Raw genomic sequence first — 16,286 nt, 5'->3', positions numbered from 1 at the left:
AATTAGAGCTGGTGTCCATGAGTTTATTCAGATAGACCAGGAAATGAAATATTCTTGTACAGGAAGAAGAACATGTCACAAGCTTTTATCATGTTAAAAAGCTAATATTTTCTTCGAGACCATGGGAACCACGATTTGGTGGCTTTTCATAATACAATCTCAACCAGAAATTGAAAAAATTATATTAAATTATCTTAACTTAAAAAAAAAAAAAATTATTTGCTTAGGTTAATTAATTTCGATAGTATAGAAAAGGTCGCTCCAAATAGAGATATCAAGTAGTTATCCTGAAGCTATTAGTTGAAATTAACAGAGTTTAGACGCTGGTGTTTGCCTACTTACCCAATACTAACAATAGAATTATTAGCATGACTTGGTGCGAGTAATTTCCAAAAAAAATCACAAGGGTTAATACTTAATACCTTGTTGGAAATGGGGATGCTTCGCGGCGCCATGTCCATGTGGACCTGTCTGGCTCCCCTAAACCTAGGAAGTCCAATTAAATTAACAACTAAATCCTAAGGTTTTGTATATAAATAGCTAGCAAAATTCAACAAAATTTCTTATCCTTCCAAGCACTACACCATCATGTCTCCTGATCTCTCTGTTATACTCCCTCGTGTTCTCATCGTCTCTAGACGCAGCCTCCGCAAGAACAAATTTGTAGATTTTGTTGGTACGTTTTCGTTGTTTGATCATTCTTGATCTGTTCTTATGATGATTAGCAATGCTAATATTTTGTTTTTCAGGTGAATATCATCTTGATCTTATAGTTGGCTATGGTGCAGTACCAGTTATCGTGCCCCGTGTTAGTGGGGTGCATTTGTTGTTAGATAGTTTTGAGCCTATCCATGGTGTTCTTCTTTGTGAAGGAGAAGATATTGATCCATCATTATATGAAGCTGAGACATCTAATCTTTCACTAGAAGAGTTAGAAGAAATCAGGAGGATTCATGCAAGTGATACAGCTATTGATAGAGAGAAGGATTCAATTGAGTTGAGGCTTGCAAAACTTTGCCTTGAAAGAAACATACCTTATCTGGGAATTTGCAGAGGATCTCAAGTTCTAAATGTTGCTTCTGGGGGTACCCTTTATCAGGACATTGAAAACGAGGTTTCAAAGAAGATTCAGGAGTCTCAAAGAGTGAATCACATGGATTATGATAATTATGATGGGCATAGACATGTGGTTAAGGTGGTAGAGAACACCCCTTTGCATGATTGGTTTAGGGATTCTCTGGAAGAAGATAAAATGGAGATTTTGGTTAATAGTTATCACCACCAGGGGGTGAATAGATTAGCACAAAGATTTGTGCCTATGGCGTTCGCACCAGATGGATTGATTGAGGGGTTTTATGATCCTGATGCTTGTAATCCTGAAGAGGGTAAGTTCATAATGGGACTTCAATTCCATCCAGAGCGAATGAGGCAGGATGACACCGACAAGTTTGATTATCCAGGATGCCCAAGGGCCTATCAGGTTTTAAACCCATCCTTTACATACGATCTTTTATGGGAAAATTTGATGAAATAATGTATAATTGATATGTACATGGTATTGTGCAGGTATTTGTCAAGGCTGTGATTGCCTATCAGAAGAAGCTCAACAGCAGTACTACATCTGTGCCAAGGCCTCTCAAGCTAGATCAAGCAATGGAGAAGAAAAGGAAGAATATAATTAGAAGTTTCTTTCTTGCAAGAAACATATACACTACTGGCCAAAGAATGAATCCATCAAAGGAATCAGAACTACAAGCTGGAGCAGAATTCCTAGAGGTGTAAACTTTAGATAGAATGATAAAGAGTCCATATTCACTATTCACAAAATGTTTGAACATTGTTTCAGGTTCATAGATTTTGTTTTCAGGCCTTTGATCTTGTGTCATTAATGATCATTTTATCCATGCAGTCCAACACAGCTTTGAGCTTACAACAAGAGAACAGATTGAAGCAGATGGGTGCAACAGTGAGGAATGCAGGTTCCTACATTGAAAGACTGAGGATGAATGAGGAGAGGGAAGATTTGGCAAAAAATGTGATGGGAAATATGTCTGTAGAGCAGTTGTCTGACATGTTGTCTTTCTACCATATGATGGGACAGATTTGCTCAGAAGTTTTAGACAGAAAGCTGAATGGCATTGTCCATGGCATCGGTTCTTGATAGATGGTTTTTCTTGCTTTCTCGTTGATGTATCATGTTAACAAAATAATAATTTCAAGTCACGGGAAACTTGGGTAAGCAGTTCCTGTTTTTCCCGTATTTGAGTTTTTTGTTTCTTTCACATCTGATTAAAAAGCGTAACATCAATATCTGTAATTAATTGACTGGTTTATAAATCATAGCCACTGCTTTCCTGTGAAAATAGAACTGGAAGAGGAAGGGATTAATTAAAAGAAATTTGCTGCTCACAAATCTTGACAGTGTTCATACACGCAAATCTGCTCCTAGGCGTACGAAGACTCTCCAACGCAGATTTCTCCGACGACATGCCCTTTATCTTCTTATACTAAAACCTTTCAATTCACTTCACTAGTGAGTCGTTTAGTGTTTATCTGACTTTTCAGCCTAAGAGAAGGCAGCCCATTCATCAATAAATGCATGTCATCTTCGGCGATAATCATGCTGAAGCAAAAAAGAAAGAAAAAAATGAAGGTAGCAGACATGCATTAATTACTTAACTAAATAAATATTATTATAATATTAACTTGGAAACAAAATTCCGAAATGAATTAGCACCTGAACTTTTTTTTATTATTATTTTTGAGGTATTTGAAAATGTGATAAAGGTTGTTTTCAAAGTGTTTTTTATTTGGAAATATATTAAAATAATATTTTTTTATTTTTTAAAATTTATTTTTAACATAAAAACATTTAAATGATTTAAATACTAAAAAATAAATTTAAAATTAAATTTTAATAAAAAATAAATTCAACTTTAATTCATGGAATTGAAAATTTGAGTTGAATAAATGCACAAGAAGTCTCGAGACCGGAAGTAATGAGCAGCCCAGCACTACAAGAAAGGCCCGGAAATAGTTGGAGCACAAACCATCCATCAAAATAAAATACAAGAATTGTACTAGAGCCTAGCAATAACAAGTAGTAAATCCCAGAAAATAGTTATGATCCAATATCATCCATTCACAAAATTGCTGGATTGGATTATATAAAAGCCCAAAATCCACATCCGATTATCTATTTTTAACTGAGATTTCGTGTCAGAAAGCACCCAAGTTACTTGAGCCATGGGCAATCTTCTTCCTCCTGTGTGATTTATAGCCAAAGATATCAATCAGCTTTGACCTGGCTAAAACAGAGACAAAGAATCCATGACCTAGACAACGACAGCTAAATTACTAAATTTAATGACTTTCACAGGCAATGCAATTGTGAAGCATACTAGTCAACTAGTCGTTTTGCATGCCGTGTGCGTCATCATGTTGATGGACTTTCCCGGCAGATGAGTGAAGATACGCGTTTTTCTCATCTCCATCGTGGATAGATAAACCAACGGCAAGTCTCAGTCTCAGCTTTAAGCTGATATTTGATTTGAAGTTCAGATCTTGACGCTGGGCTCCCACCATGGAAATATTGCACCGCTCCTTTCCCTACGAAATCCTTGTGAAGTGTTTGACGGGGAGTATACAATCTGTAAGCATCGAGAAATAGTAAGAACGCGGGTTGAAATTTAATCCAAGTAATTAAGGTTTATAATTATAATTAAACCAATTAAGATATTGAGTGGGTTAAACCTTGTCAAGATTCAACTAGATTAAAGATTAATTTTGAAAAATAAAATAAAAAAATTACCTAAGAGTATGATTTAATCCTAGTACAAGATCAACTAAAAGATTAAGATTAGTTTCAAAGTGTAAAAATTGAGTTTATTAAGGTAATTGATCTGTTAGACCCGAGCCTAGGCCAGATTAAGTCTTGGGTCGGGTCCTACCGATTATTTTATAGGAGTTAAAACATAAAAATAAAGGTGAATCTCAAAAAAAAATATTTAATCTTTGAGATCTTTTTTTTATATATCTCAATTAAATCTTCAATAAATAAATAAAATCTCAATGATCCATCATTTACTTTTTAGTCTACGGAATTGTTAAACAATCATATAACTTTTCTCTTTTCACAGGAAATCTCTAAAATTCTTGTTTTAAATCATGACTTGTGTTGATGGATGAAACTATATAAAAATATATAGAATTTATGTTTTTTTATATAATTTATTCATTCATATGATGTAAGAGATTTTAGTAAATTCACAAGGTTTTAATGAGATAAAGAAAAATTATATGATTTTCAAGTAATTATCTAATCATTGTATTAACTTAATCTAATTAAGAATATATTAACAAGTTGAGGGTCTTAGATAGAAGACTGGTTAAAGATCTAATTTCCCATTAGCAGAGATCTTAACTAGCTTCCTATCAAAGCCACCACTGCGATATAAAAACCTTATTTGTTTATTTGTTTCAAAATAATTTTTAAAAAGAATTGAGATTTTTTTATTTTTTTTACTTTGAATTTTTTTTCAGATCATTTTCATATATTAATATCAAAAAATATTTTTTAAAAAAAAAATATATTATTTTAATATATTTTTAAATAAAAAATAACCAATACCATAATATGAGCAAAAATTAAAATGAATTACCTTTCAAAGTTCCTTCTCCGTTTCTTCTTTCTTTTCTATTTTTGAACATCATCTTTCAGAGTTCCAAGTCAAGTCAAGTGAGGCTTCGTCTCAAATTCAATCACTGAAACCCTATGTCACGCAATCGGTTTCAACCTTCTATTTAATTTAATTTAATTTCTCCACATTTATTTCTTAGTTTACTATCCCATCCCAGTCCATACTCAAAGTGCGTTTTTTATTTCTTATAGCAGTCCAATTTGCTGTTCCATCACTGCAAGTTGTAGCATGTGGGATATCACAGTCCAATTTTATAATATAGTACATTTTATGACATGATCATAGCTCTAAAACAAATAATTCAAGTTTACCGGTTTTTTTTAGTCCAAAAGGTTTTCTCAAATTAACCAAATCTGAAATTAAACCACCACAAAGGTAACCATACCATACCCAATTTATGAGGTATATAGGATCAATTTTTTTAATATAAAAAAAATATTAAGGTATTATTAATATTTTTTAATAGAAAAAAATTAAATTATAAAATAATGACTTGACATAATTTGATCGTCTTGGCAAGTATAAAAACAACTTAAATGATTGGTAAAAATATAATTTGATTCAAAATAAATATTTAAGATGAGATTTTTTTTATAGACATACTGAAACAACAGTATATAGGATAGATTCGGGTCAACCAATCAATTCTCGTGTCGGGTTATAAGACCTCAATAATCTTATAAAAAATAAATCAAAACAAATTATAAAACTCAACTCAGATTAACTTGTCAAACTCACGATCAGGGTCATGAGATCGATATAACCCAATAAAAAATAAATTAGAATAAATTACGAAACTCAATTCTCAATTAATTCAGTGTTGAAAGATTAATTTTTTAAAAAATCAATTAAAAAAACACAAAAAACTACTCGAGTCAACCTGAGTTAACTCGCAAAACCGGTAATTTGAGTCACGAGACAATGATAGATTCATAAAAAAACAAACTGAAACAAATTATAAAGTCTAATTTTTAATCAATCAATTGTTGAATGGTGAAATTAAGAAAAAAATTCAATTAGAAAAAAGAAAAAAAAAACTTGAGTCAATCGAATTAACTCATCAAATCTATGGTTTAGGTCATGAGAATGTGATAACTCATAAAAAATAAATTAAAAACATTTTGAAACTCAATTCTTAATAAACAAAGAACAAAATTAAAATTAAAAAAATAACTAAAATCAACACAAGTTAACCTGTGATTCAAGTCATGAAATGAGAATAACCTCATAAAAAGAAAAGTGAAACAAATCATGAAATCTAATTCTCAAATTAACTCAATATTAAGAAATAAAATTAAAAATAAAAATTAATTAGAAAAATAAAAATAAAAAAATTAAATACTATTCAAATAAATAATATTTTGTAAAAAAAATATAATAAAATTCTTTCTTCTGTTAGTAAAGTAAGCGAGGCCTCGTCTCAATCACTGAAACCCAATGTCACGCCATAAGTGTTTTATTTGTCATAGCACTCCAATTTGATGTCCCATCCCTGCAAGTTGTAGCTTGTGGGATATCACTGTCCAATTTTTTTAATATACAGCATTTTACTGACATGACAACACCTTTAAAACAAATAATTCAATTTTACAGATTTTTTTACTCCAAAAGGTTTTCTCAAACTAATCTACAATTTTCTCAGTAATTGTTAATTATAAATACAAGTTTGATAGTTGGAGGAGGGCTTGTAATATAGTTATTAACTAGTTTCTAGGATCAAATAAAAAAAATTAACTTAATTTTTTAATCCATTATTAAACTTGATTTAATAAATTAATCTTCAAATCTCTTTACTTAATTTTTATCTAACTCGTATTTAAAATTAATCCATATAAAAATTATTTTAATGTGATCTAGTCTACTTGATGGGTTTTATAAAAACAAACCAAATAACTAGAAAAAAATTTGATTTTGATTTAAGAAAAAATCAAGATGATATATTTTTTTAATATTAAGATATTGATATATTAAATCGATCTAAGTTTTATAGTTTGACTCTTGAAACTTGTGATTTAGATTATGAACTCTATTAAGTTTAACAATTTTTTTTAAAATGTTTTTATATGATAATAAAAATAAATACTTATAAAATTAAATATTAATCAAATATGAGAATATTTGTTGATTTGTAACTATAATAACTTCATAAAAAATATAATAAAAAAATAAATTATGAACATCAATGTAAAATCACCTGTTGGAGAATTAAATAAAATAAATGATTCCATCTAATTAATGAGAACAGGGGCCGTCCATGATCTATTTCTATTGTGATAGGTCCAATATGGTTTTGGCAAAGCTGCCTTTTTTTTCTTTTTATTTTTTGGGAAGTTTTGTTGAACCTTGGTTTGAGCAATTGGACAACCCTATCATTTTCTCTTAATTATTTTTGTTATTAGGTACGAGAGAGACCCGATTTCATGTTATTATCATCAACCACATATATAATTTCCCAAACTATGCGAGGATTTTTTTGCGTGTCCTTTTAATATATTTGACCGATTCTCTTCTCTTCTTTTAGAGACAGTCCAAGACAGTGATGCATCATAGCATACAAGACTTCATTTTGCAAATAGAGGCCTCGTAGAAAGAAATTAGTGTGGTAGCCCTTTCCCAAGAAAAAACATAAATTACAAACTTTGAGTCCACCAAGCATTTAAATCCAAGTGTTGCGTTCACATCTATCCCTTTCTGATGTATTTATTTACCTGGAATTGATAATTAGCACGCCAGAACTCATCTCTTTATACTCGAAACTGTCCCTCAAACAACCAATCCCATTTTGCTACCACACAATTCCATTCCTCCTATGCTACTTCCTCTTGCCAGAATGAATTCCTCGGCCTTTTCTTTTCTTTCAGATTTTGTTCTTGTTTTGTTGCTCTTCATTCATGTCCCTTCATCCTCGAGCAACGATGACCTGTACACTGCCTGTAGTAAAAAGTTTGAATGTGGGGGTATTTCCGCGGGTTTTCCGTTCTGGGGAAATGACAGATCACCTGACTGTGGCCTTCCTGAATTGGAGCTCAGGTGTGAGAATAATATCACCAAGATGAATATCAATCAGGTTGCATATCGTGTTTTGGGAATCCATCAGGATGATAGAATTCTCAGGATTGCAACAGAGGACTCCTTTGTTGGATTGTGTTCACCTCAATTTATGAACAGCATGTTCAATCCTAAGGTTTTCGAGTCTGTTGAGGGTTACACAAATCTGATATTCATTTATGGTTGCAAGGATGGTCCTCCAACCATACCTTTCACTTGCAAAATAAATAAGGTTAATGATCAAGATGTTTATATCCAAGTAGGAGATACTGGTCCTGGCGAATGCTATCGTAGTGTCTTAGTGCCATTTTCTATAACAAATTGGCCACGAATCCAACAACCTGTTACTGTCCAAGTTTTGGAAGAACAGTTGAGAAAAGGATTCGAGGTAAGATGGAAGGTCGATAGGCCGGAGGCGTGTGGGGAATGCATCAGGTCTAAAGGAGTTTGTGGTATTGACCATGTAACTAAGCAAACAACTTGTTACTGTCCAAATCAATCAAGTGGATCAAAAACATGTGCTCGAGGTATGTACCTCAACTTCTCCTCGAATCAGTTCATGATCAACTCCAGTCACTTGTTGATGCTTCACATACCTTAGTTCCGTTCCTGTTTTGTTATTTTAATTTTATTTTAATTAGACTTGGACAGAAGTAAAAATCAATATGATGATGATGATGATCTCTTAGAGAACCCACTTGAATAGTCGACTATTAGGGATGCTCAAACTGCAGAACTAGACCACGGGAATAAGGGACAGCTTTCTGGTTAGGAAACGGTCACACCATAGTTAAATTGATTCCCATGGTGTCTTATCATACAACTAGTCGTAGGAAATCTTGATGGCATGTTCTGCAGAATTTTTGAACTGACAGAGAAAATTATATGTGATTTTTGTCAACTAATTGATCATAGCTAAGAATTTAACTTGTCTGCTTTAAGAATTGCCTAAATTATTATTCAGTCCTCGTTTTATTAGAAAAATAATTAGTTAGTCCATCTCATTAAAAAAAGACAATATTATATCCCTATGTTTTCATTTCCATGATATTTTAACCTGTTCGCTAAGTGTTTGTTAATTAAGTGTTGAGTTGTCACCAGTTTAACTTTTTTTTCCCCAAATATGCTCTTTTGAATTAAAATAAATTTATAAGACTTGAGTTCGATATTTTCAAGATCTAAATCGTGAATCAAATGAGTTGACTCAAGTCTATTTAAGTTTTTTTAAAAAATAAAAAACCTTGAAAGAAAATTGTTTTGGGATTTTAAAAAAAATTAAAAAATAACATCACTTTAAAAAAACTGAATTCTCCTATCAACTTGGTCTAGGTTAAGCCTAAGTCAGCGATTATAAAATTGACCGCCGAGCAAAAATTATAACTATGAATTTTTCTATTTTTAACATGCATGTGATTGTTGCCTCGTGGAGCTGTTCATATGCCTTGACGGCTGGACCGGCGAAGTGCCAGACAAAAACATACAATAACGAAGGATTTGTAAAAGAAATGTCCGAGACTCTCAGGCATATTTTTACCTTAGCTTGCATGGATATTCAGGGGAGATGAGATGGTGATTTAGGATCTCATCTGACAAACAACCTAAACCCCGAAGAAATAATTAATTATTCGATTGGAATTAGGAAATCTAATCAACATAATAGAAATTACAGGGAACATTTGATAATTAAAATATGAGGGAAAATAAGGTAGGATAGCACCAGGAAATTCACAAGGTGATGCAGAAATGGAGTCCACATCAGAGACTTGGTCTTTCTGCAGATGTCATTTTCTTCTTTGTTCTGTTTCCTGGAATAATCTATCAGCTGAAACTTCAAATTCCCACCTCCTGTTTTCGTCTGCTTTGACTTTAAATGGCATCTATGAAATTAATTTTAAATAATTCACACGTTTACTCCAGGAATTTAAACATACATAGGGCACCGTAACATTACAAAATTCTTTTTCCTTGATTCGTCATTATGCCATATAAATTTAATCAGCCAAAAGGATATCAAAATAAGGTTACAGTAGTTACAAACTCGTATTTACAATAAATTATATTTAATTTTTATATTTTATATTTTATATTTTTATAATGTGAAAGTAGTGATGTTTTTATGACTTTTTTTTATTTATAGATTTTCATTTAATAAATTCACACTTGGAGCAACAATTAAGATCTTAAAAACTAAATAATCTAAAGATATATCATGAAATTAAAATAATAAAATAATATAAAGGCTTGTAGCTGCCATGAAAACAGGAATAGACATGTCTTCTTTCTATTTAGCGCGTGACCCAGTGACGATTAAAGTAAGAAATGATTTGGTGTATAAGGGTCTACCAAAAGTGCTATGAAATCGCTTGTGTCAAGTGGCCACATCACCTTCCAATTTAAGCCAAACTCAATAGTCAGCTCTTTAAATTCTTGACGAAGCCTGTTCTCGGTATTTTGTGAGTTCCGTTAACACGATTTTCTAGCTACCTCCTAAACTCATCATCATTATTCTAATATTATATATTAAAAAATCATTTCAATCACAAAATAAAATTTTAGATTATAATTTATATTATTGTTTAAAAATAAAAAACTTATAACAGGTTATTTATTCGATCAAAAGTTCAACATCATTAATACTTGAGAGGACAAATTTTTTTTAGGATGTTTGGAAATATAATAAATATTGTTTTTTAAAGTGTTTTTTTTAGAAATATTTAAAAAAAATTAAAAATTAATTTTAAATAAAAATAAATAAATTTTAACCAACTTTTTATACCGCAATTCCAAATGTACCTTTTAGTCACCCAGAAATTAGGTTGCAAGAAAATATATATTTTTACCTGCTAATCAAAAGTATCTTTCTAGTATTCAGACACCAATGTTTACGTTGGCCGTAGCACAATAAGTATAAAACCATACATTTAAGACATGAACTTGAAAATTTTAACAAGAACACAGAATTTGACTATCAGGATTCAAAATACACATTATCTTGCTGACAAAATGACCTGCCTACTTGTTTGGCCACCTGAATTTACGTTGATGCCACTCTCACCATTCTAATGGAAGCTTCTCTTTGACAAAATCCCCTTTGGTCAAATACGTACTACCAGTTCTATTGTATTGATCGAGTAAATAACTCCCACCTAGGTGTTTCTTCCTCTTAACTCAATACTTGAACAACGTTTCCTGTCAATCCCTCTGCAAAAACACGACCGCTACTCCTTCAGGCCATGTCTTGGCTTATCCTACTCCTAACCATAGCCTTGGTCTGTGGTTCAGCACCTGTGTTTGCTGATGATGATGAGCGATATCTGAACTGCATGAAGTCATTTGATTGCGGAGATATTAAAGATGTTGGTTATCCTTTCTCGGGATCCGATAGGCCTGATTACTGTGGCTATCCCGGGTTTGAGCTCGGTTGCAGCAACCAAGATCCGGAGATCACAATCATGCAATCGACTTACAAACTCCTTGGCATCAATAACCAGTCGCGGACTCTCAATGTTTCTAGATCAGATTACACAGAAAATCTATGTCCTACTCTCCTTTCCAACACCTCTTTGAATCCAAATCTCTTGAGTTCCACTTCAGATCATGCTGAGGTAACACTGTACTATGGTTGCCCTAGTCCAAGCCCACCAGCGTTATCATCTCAGTTTACTTGCAACATTAACGACACTGTTATGGTGGGAAACTTTATAACAGTCAACTACTCTGTCCTTAGTATTACTGATCCCGGCTTAATCAGCTACCTGACAACATGCAACAATAGTGTTAAATTTCCTGCCCACCAATCAGCTATTGTGCCAATTCTAGTCAGTTCAAATGTATCACAGTTTCTTGAAGCTATTAATCAAGGTTTTGAGTTGGAGTGGAGTGCAAATGATTCATTATGCGATACATGTGAATCTTCTGGTGGTCAGTGTGGGTACAACAAGACCACTACAGCATTCACTTGTTACTGTGCGGATCAACCTCAAGATTTTGAATGCTCATCATCACCACAGGCACCTAGTCAATCAACAAGTATGTCCTCTTTTCTTTCTTGATACCATGATTGGATACATAGAGATAGCTGAAATCTAAGATATGCCCTCCAGGCTAGGTGATGTAGGAGGACCTCTGGTAAAAGAAACAGGTGTGAATCGTTCCTTTGAGTAGAGGGAGGAACCTAGCTAGCTATTAGGAATTGTTCAAAGCTCCATGATCCTGAACAGAACACCTTCCTTGACCATTTAATTCCAGTATATCAAGGAAACAAAGACTTCGATTAACTGACAAAGACTTTATAACATGAAAATATAGGTATCACAAGGAGCAATCCTTAAAAGTATTCCCAACCTAGTATGTGTCGAGATATATTATTTCCTTAGCAGTAGGAGGAGCAAGAGACTGTCTAATGAAATTACTCTCAGTTAATTTAGAATTGCTAAATACTCTTCATCCCCACCAGTCCAGGTTCCTTGTTTAGTGAACTGAAATTTGTCCAGGTTTCTTGTTTAGTGAAATGCAACTAGCCATCCTACTCTTCTAAAGTAGTCAAGGAACAAAATTATGTTCCAGATATTTGTAACATCTACTGCATATTTGAGTAAGGTCAGGTTTTACCCTGTCATATTTTGGTCTTTGATAATTTCCAAGCAAATGCTTCAATAATTTCAAGAATCGATGTTTGAACTACTTTCAGAGGCCTACAAGTCCACTGGTTTTTGTTTAGTGTTAATGAATAATCAATTGTAACAATTCGAGGTTATTTGTTAAGAGGTTCAATGTTCGAAATTAGGCTTCTTTTGTGTTGACTATGACCCTAAGAAAGTTGGAGCTCTATGTGGTGATAGTTTGAATACACAATACGATCCACATCTTGTTCATGATTTGTTAATTAAATCTAAGTTTAGTTTTGGGAGTTTTTTTTTTTTTTTTGCAGCCATTGATACTTATTTCTTTATTAGTTGTGTTTAGTGATAGGGAAATTGAACAATTCAATTACTCATAGTTTGATTCCCCTGTTTCTCTGTTTTTTGCAATGCCTCTCTGCAATTTATTTTCGCAACGGAGAACCTGCTTCCCTTAATGTTCCAGTTTCTTTAGGACAGTAGCTTGTATGTGTATAATATGAATGAAGACATGAATTATTTTGTGTTCAACAAATAACAATTGAGATAGCCACTATCATATTTCAAGTTCAGTCCAATTGATCATGCTTACCAAGTGCCTACTGCCTACTGAAAACTTGTTTCAATGTGGTCATTGATGTTTCTTGCTTTCATGATTTTTTTGCAGGGTCAAACCGTCTACTCAAAATAGGTATAATTCTGCTACACACACTTTATAAAATCAACACCAAAAATACATGCTGAGCATTTTGGTTTATTTATTTATTTTCATTTCCAGGGCTTAGCTCAGCAGGTGCTGTTGTTGGTGCCTTTTTGGGATGCTGGATCATGGCCTTTATACAACGGAAGAGAAGAAAAGCTGCACTAGAGAAAACCGAAGAACTTCCTATAGCAACTCCTTCAAGCAAAGGCCTTGCCACCTCTACTAATCTCTCGCAAACCACCCCTTCTCTTACCTCCTTAAAGTCTGACATTGATAAGGGTAGTACCTACTTTGGAGTTCGGGTTTTCAGCTATGATGAACTTGAGGAAGCAACCAACTTTTTTGATTCTTCAAGAGAACTTGGAGATGGAGGGTTTGGCATTGTTTATTATGGTTAGAAGATGAAATGATTTCATTTTGCAGTATAGGAACTTGCATCCATTAACTGCTTTGTTGACTCTTTCTAAATTTCTATTTCTATTGCTTGTTTTATCAGGTGTACTCAGGGATGGACATGAGGTTGCCGTCAAGCGCCTATATGAGAACAACATGAAACGTACTGAGCAGTTTATGAATGAAATTGAGATCCTAGCTCATTTACAACACCGGAATCTGGTGAAACTTCACGGATGTACCTCGAGGCACAGCCGGGAGCTTCTACTCGTTTATGAATACATTCCTAATGGAACTGTTGCTGATCATCTTCATGGAAGACAGTCAAACTCTGGTTTGCTCACTTTGCCTGTTCGGCTAAGCATTGCCATAGAGACAGCCAGTGCGCTGGTGTACCTCCATGCTTCAGATGTCATACATCGAGATGTAAAAACCAATAACATTCTCCTAGACAATGACTTCTGTGTCAAAGTGGCTGATTTTGGTTTGTCCCGATTGTTCCCAACTAATGTCACTCATTTAACGACTGCTCCACAAGGAACACCTGGATATGTTGATCCGGAGTATTATCAATGCTACCAACTCACGGACAAGAGTGATGTTTACAGCTTTGGCGTAGTCTTGATTGAGCTGATATCAGCTTTACAAGCAGTGGACACCAATAGGCGTCGGCACGATATTAATCTGTCTAACATGGCAGTCAACAAAATCCAAAATCATGCTTTGAATGAGTTGGTTGATCCATTTCTTGGATTTGATAAGGATTTCGTAGTGAGGAGGATGGTAACATCAGTTGCAGAATTAGCTTTCCGGTGTTTGCAACAACAGAGGGAAATGAGGCCAACTATGGAAGAAGTGTTGGAGATATTGAAAAGAATTGAGAATGAAAATTATGGAGCAGAAAAGGCAGATGTATTGGATATTAGTGAGGATGATGTTGGGCTATTGAAGCATGCTTCTTCCCCACTTCAACTTTCAGCAGACTCAATGAGTGATCAATTCTTGGGAAGCAGTTCTTCCACTAACACACCCCATTCCTACTAGCTGTAGAGATTTCCTTTTCCTTTTAGCTTAAAATCCGTGAGTAGTAAATTCAAAGTGTTATACAATAAATGAGTTTGTGATTCAGTAATTTTTTTTTTCTTTGTTTCTGTTTTTTGATGAAACAATTTATGGTTGCTATGTTTATGGACTAACATAAAGCTATTATGCAGGAATTCGCGGTGGCTGATATATACCTATCAGAAGAAGCTTAATAGTACATCTGTACCGAATCCTCTAAAGCTAGATCAAGCAAAACTAGAGAAGAACAGGAAAGTTATTAATTAGACGTTTCTCACTTTCGAAAGATATATACACTACTGGCAAAGGAATGAATCCATCAAAAGAATCAGAAATACAAGTTGGAGAGGAATTTCTTCAGATTGATTACTGTCCCAACTTCCATACATAACATTTCAGTGTGTTAAAAGTTTTGGTTTTTTTCAGGTTTCTGATCTTATGTCGTTAATTATCATGTTATTTAAACAGTCGGACACAGCTTTGAGCCTGCAACAAGAGAATAGATTGAAGCAGGTGGGTGTAACAATGAGGAAAGCAGGCTCTTACATGGGAAAACTGAAGATGAACGAGGGGAGGGGAATTTTGACAAGATGGGAAACACTTCTGTAGAAAAGTTGTCCGATCTGTCGTCTTTCTACAACATGATAGGCCAGACGTTGGTTGTTGATTGATAGTTTTCTTCTGTTTTGAGTTTTTATATGTATATATAGAAAATTTGATGAAGAAATTTGTGTCTCTCTTCTAACATTCAATTATTATGATTGAAAAAAACATAAAGCAGCGAGGGTATTAGTTTTCTAATATTTTTCAAAATGTTATTTAATTTTTCTTTTAAAGGTATAAAAATAATATTTTTTTATGTTTTAAAATTTATTTTTTACATTAAGGGTTCATAGTTGTTAGATTTAGATAGGAATTATCATTTTTTCCTTTTAGTTTTTAATAAAAAAAATAAATAACCGAGCTAATTTTTTTAAAAAATTAAACTGAAACTACTTCCGGTTAATTTTGGTTTGGTTCGGTTAATTAAAGTAAAAAACCAGGAAAACCGACCATATACGTGTTGATTTGACATAAACTACTGAGTAATGAAACCAGAGCAAAGAATGGAATCCTATCTTTCATCAAGGATATCCAAAAATTCTTTTACACCACTTCTCTCCAACAATACAGATTTACTAATTGCATTCAAACAATAGAAAGGAAAACTCGAGTACAAGATGCCTCACCAGATTTGAGGAGATTAGATATAAAAAATCCCGTCTGCTTTGTAGTCATGTTCGCTTGTCTGTGTTTTTCTTCGAGATCTACTAATGATTTTTTAGTTTCCTCGAGCTTTTTTTGAATTTTCAAGGAAGAGAATAATAAACTCAGATCTTGCTGGTGGAAGCAGCAAAGCAGAATGAAGAAGGTCTACGTGTTGACGACCGAAAAAGTTAACCACCTCAGTTTTATCAAGTTTCTCACTTAAATCCGCTGTCGAATGTAGCTGAGAATTGTAGAGTTCCTGGAGAAGACGAGAAGATAGAAACCAGAGAAGTGGAGACGCTGAGATTCAGAGAAAAATTGGGGGAGGAACCGGTTGGGTTTGATTTGGTCTCTAGGGTTAGAAGAAAAGTTCGTATTTATACTTTTGTTTTCTTCTTTCAGAGGTGATTAAACCGGTTTTATTTAGTTTGGTTGAATCGATTTCATATTATTAAAACTAAAACTAATTCAAATCAAATGTTTTTTGGATTTTTCAGTTAATTCGGTTTTTTT

General features: G+C 33.3%; 2 protein-coding genes and 1 long non-coding RNA gene across 4 annotated transcripts; 2 read left to right on the top strand and 1 right to left on the bottom strand.

Moving 5' to 3' along the window:
* Positions 1-508: 508 nt before the first annotated feature.
* On the top strand, positions 509-2,260 carry LOC18099454 (putative glutamine amidotransferase GAT1_2.1). The gene is made up of 4 exons (XM_006383348.3): positions 509-676; positions 750-1,480; positions 1,567-1,776; positions 1,910-2,260. The coding sequence occupies exons 1-4, from the start codon at positions 589-591 to the stop codon at positions 2,159-2,161; spliced, it is 1,281 nt and encodes a 426-aa protein (XP_006383410.2). The 5' UTR covers positions 509-588; the 3' UTR covers positions 2,162-2,260.
* A 5,133-nt stretch (positions 2,261-7,393) lies between these two features.
* On the top strand, positions 7,394-15,326 carry LOC18099455 (LEAF RUST 10 DISEASE-RESISTANCE LOCUS RECEPTOR-LIKE PROTEIN KINASE-like 1.3). 2 transcript variants are annotated; one of them, XM_024592496.2, is made up of 5 exons: positions 7,394-8,275; positions 13,035-13,058; positions 13,146-13,463; positions 13,567-14,543; positions 14,678-15,326. In XM_024592496.2, exons 1-4 carry the CDS (start codon positions 7,510-7,512, stop codon positions 14,505-14,507), a joined length of 2,049 nt encoding a protein of 682 aa, XP_024448264.1. In that variant the 5' UTR covers positions 7,394-7,509; the 3' UTR covers positions 14,508-14,543; positions 14,678-15,326. The 2 variants fall into 2 exon arrangements, with proteins under 2 accessions (XP_024448264.1, XP_024448263.1); XM_024592495.2 differs by lacking the exon at positions 7,394-8,275 and adding an exon at positions 10,982-11,777.
* LOC127904465 (uncharacterized) lies at positions 10,582-16,259 on the bottom strand. Its single transcript, XR_008057708.1, has 2 exons — positions 15,755-16,259; positions 10,582-11,503 (listed from the first exon to the last, which is right to left on the bottom strand). It is a non-coding gene; the product is annotated as an uncharacterized LOC127904465 (long non-coding RNA).
* Positions 16,260-16,286: the final 27 nt, after the last annotated feature.

This window comes from Populus trichocarpa, chromosome 17 (assembly GCF_000002775.5).
Source record: "Populus trichocarpa isolate Nisqually-1 chromosome 17, P.trichocarpa_v4.1, whole genome shotgun sequence".
NCBI lineage: Eukaryota > Viridiplantae > Streptophyta > Magnoliopsida > Malpighiales > Salicaceae > Populus > Populus trichocarpa.
This window is presented reverse-complemented; position numbering and strand designations above follow the sequence as displayed.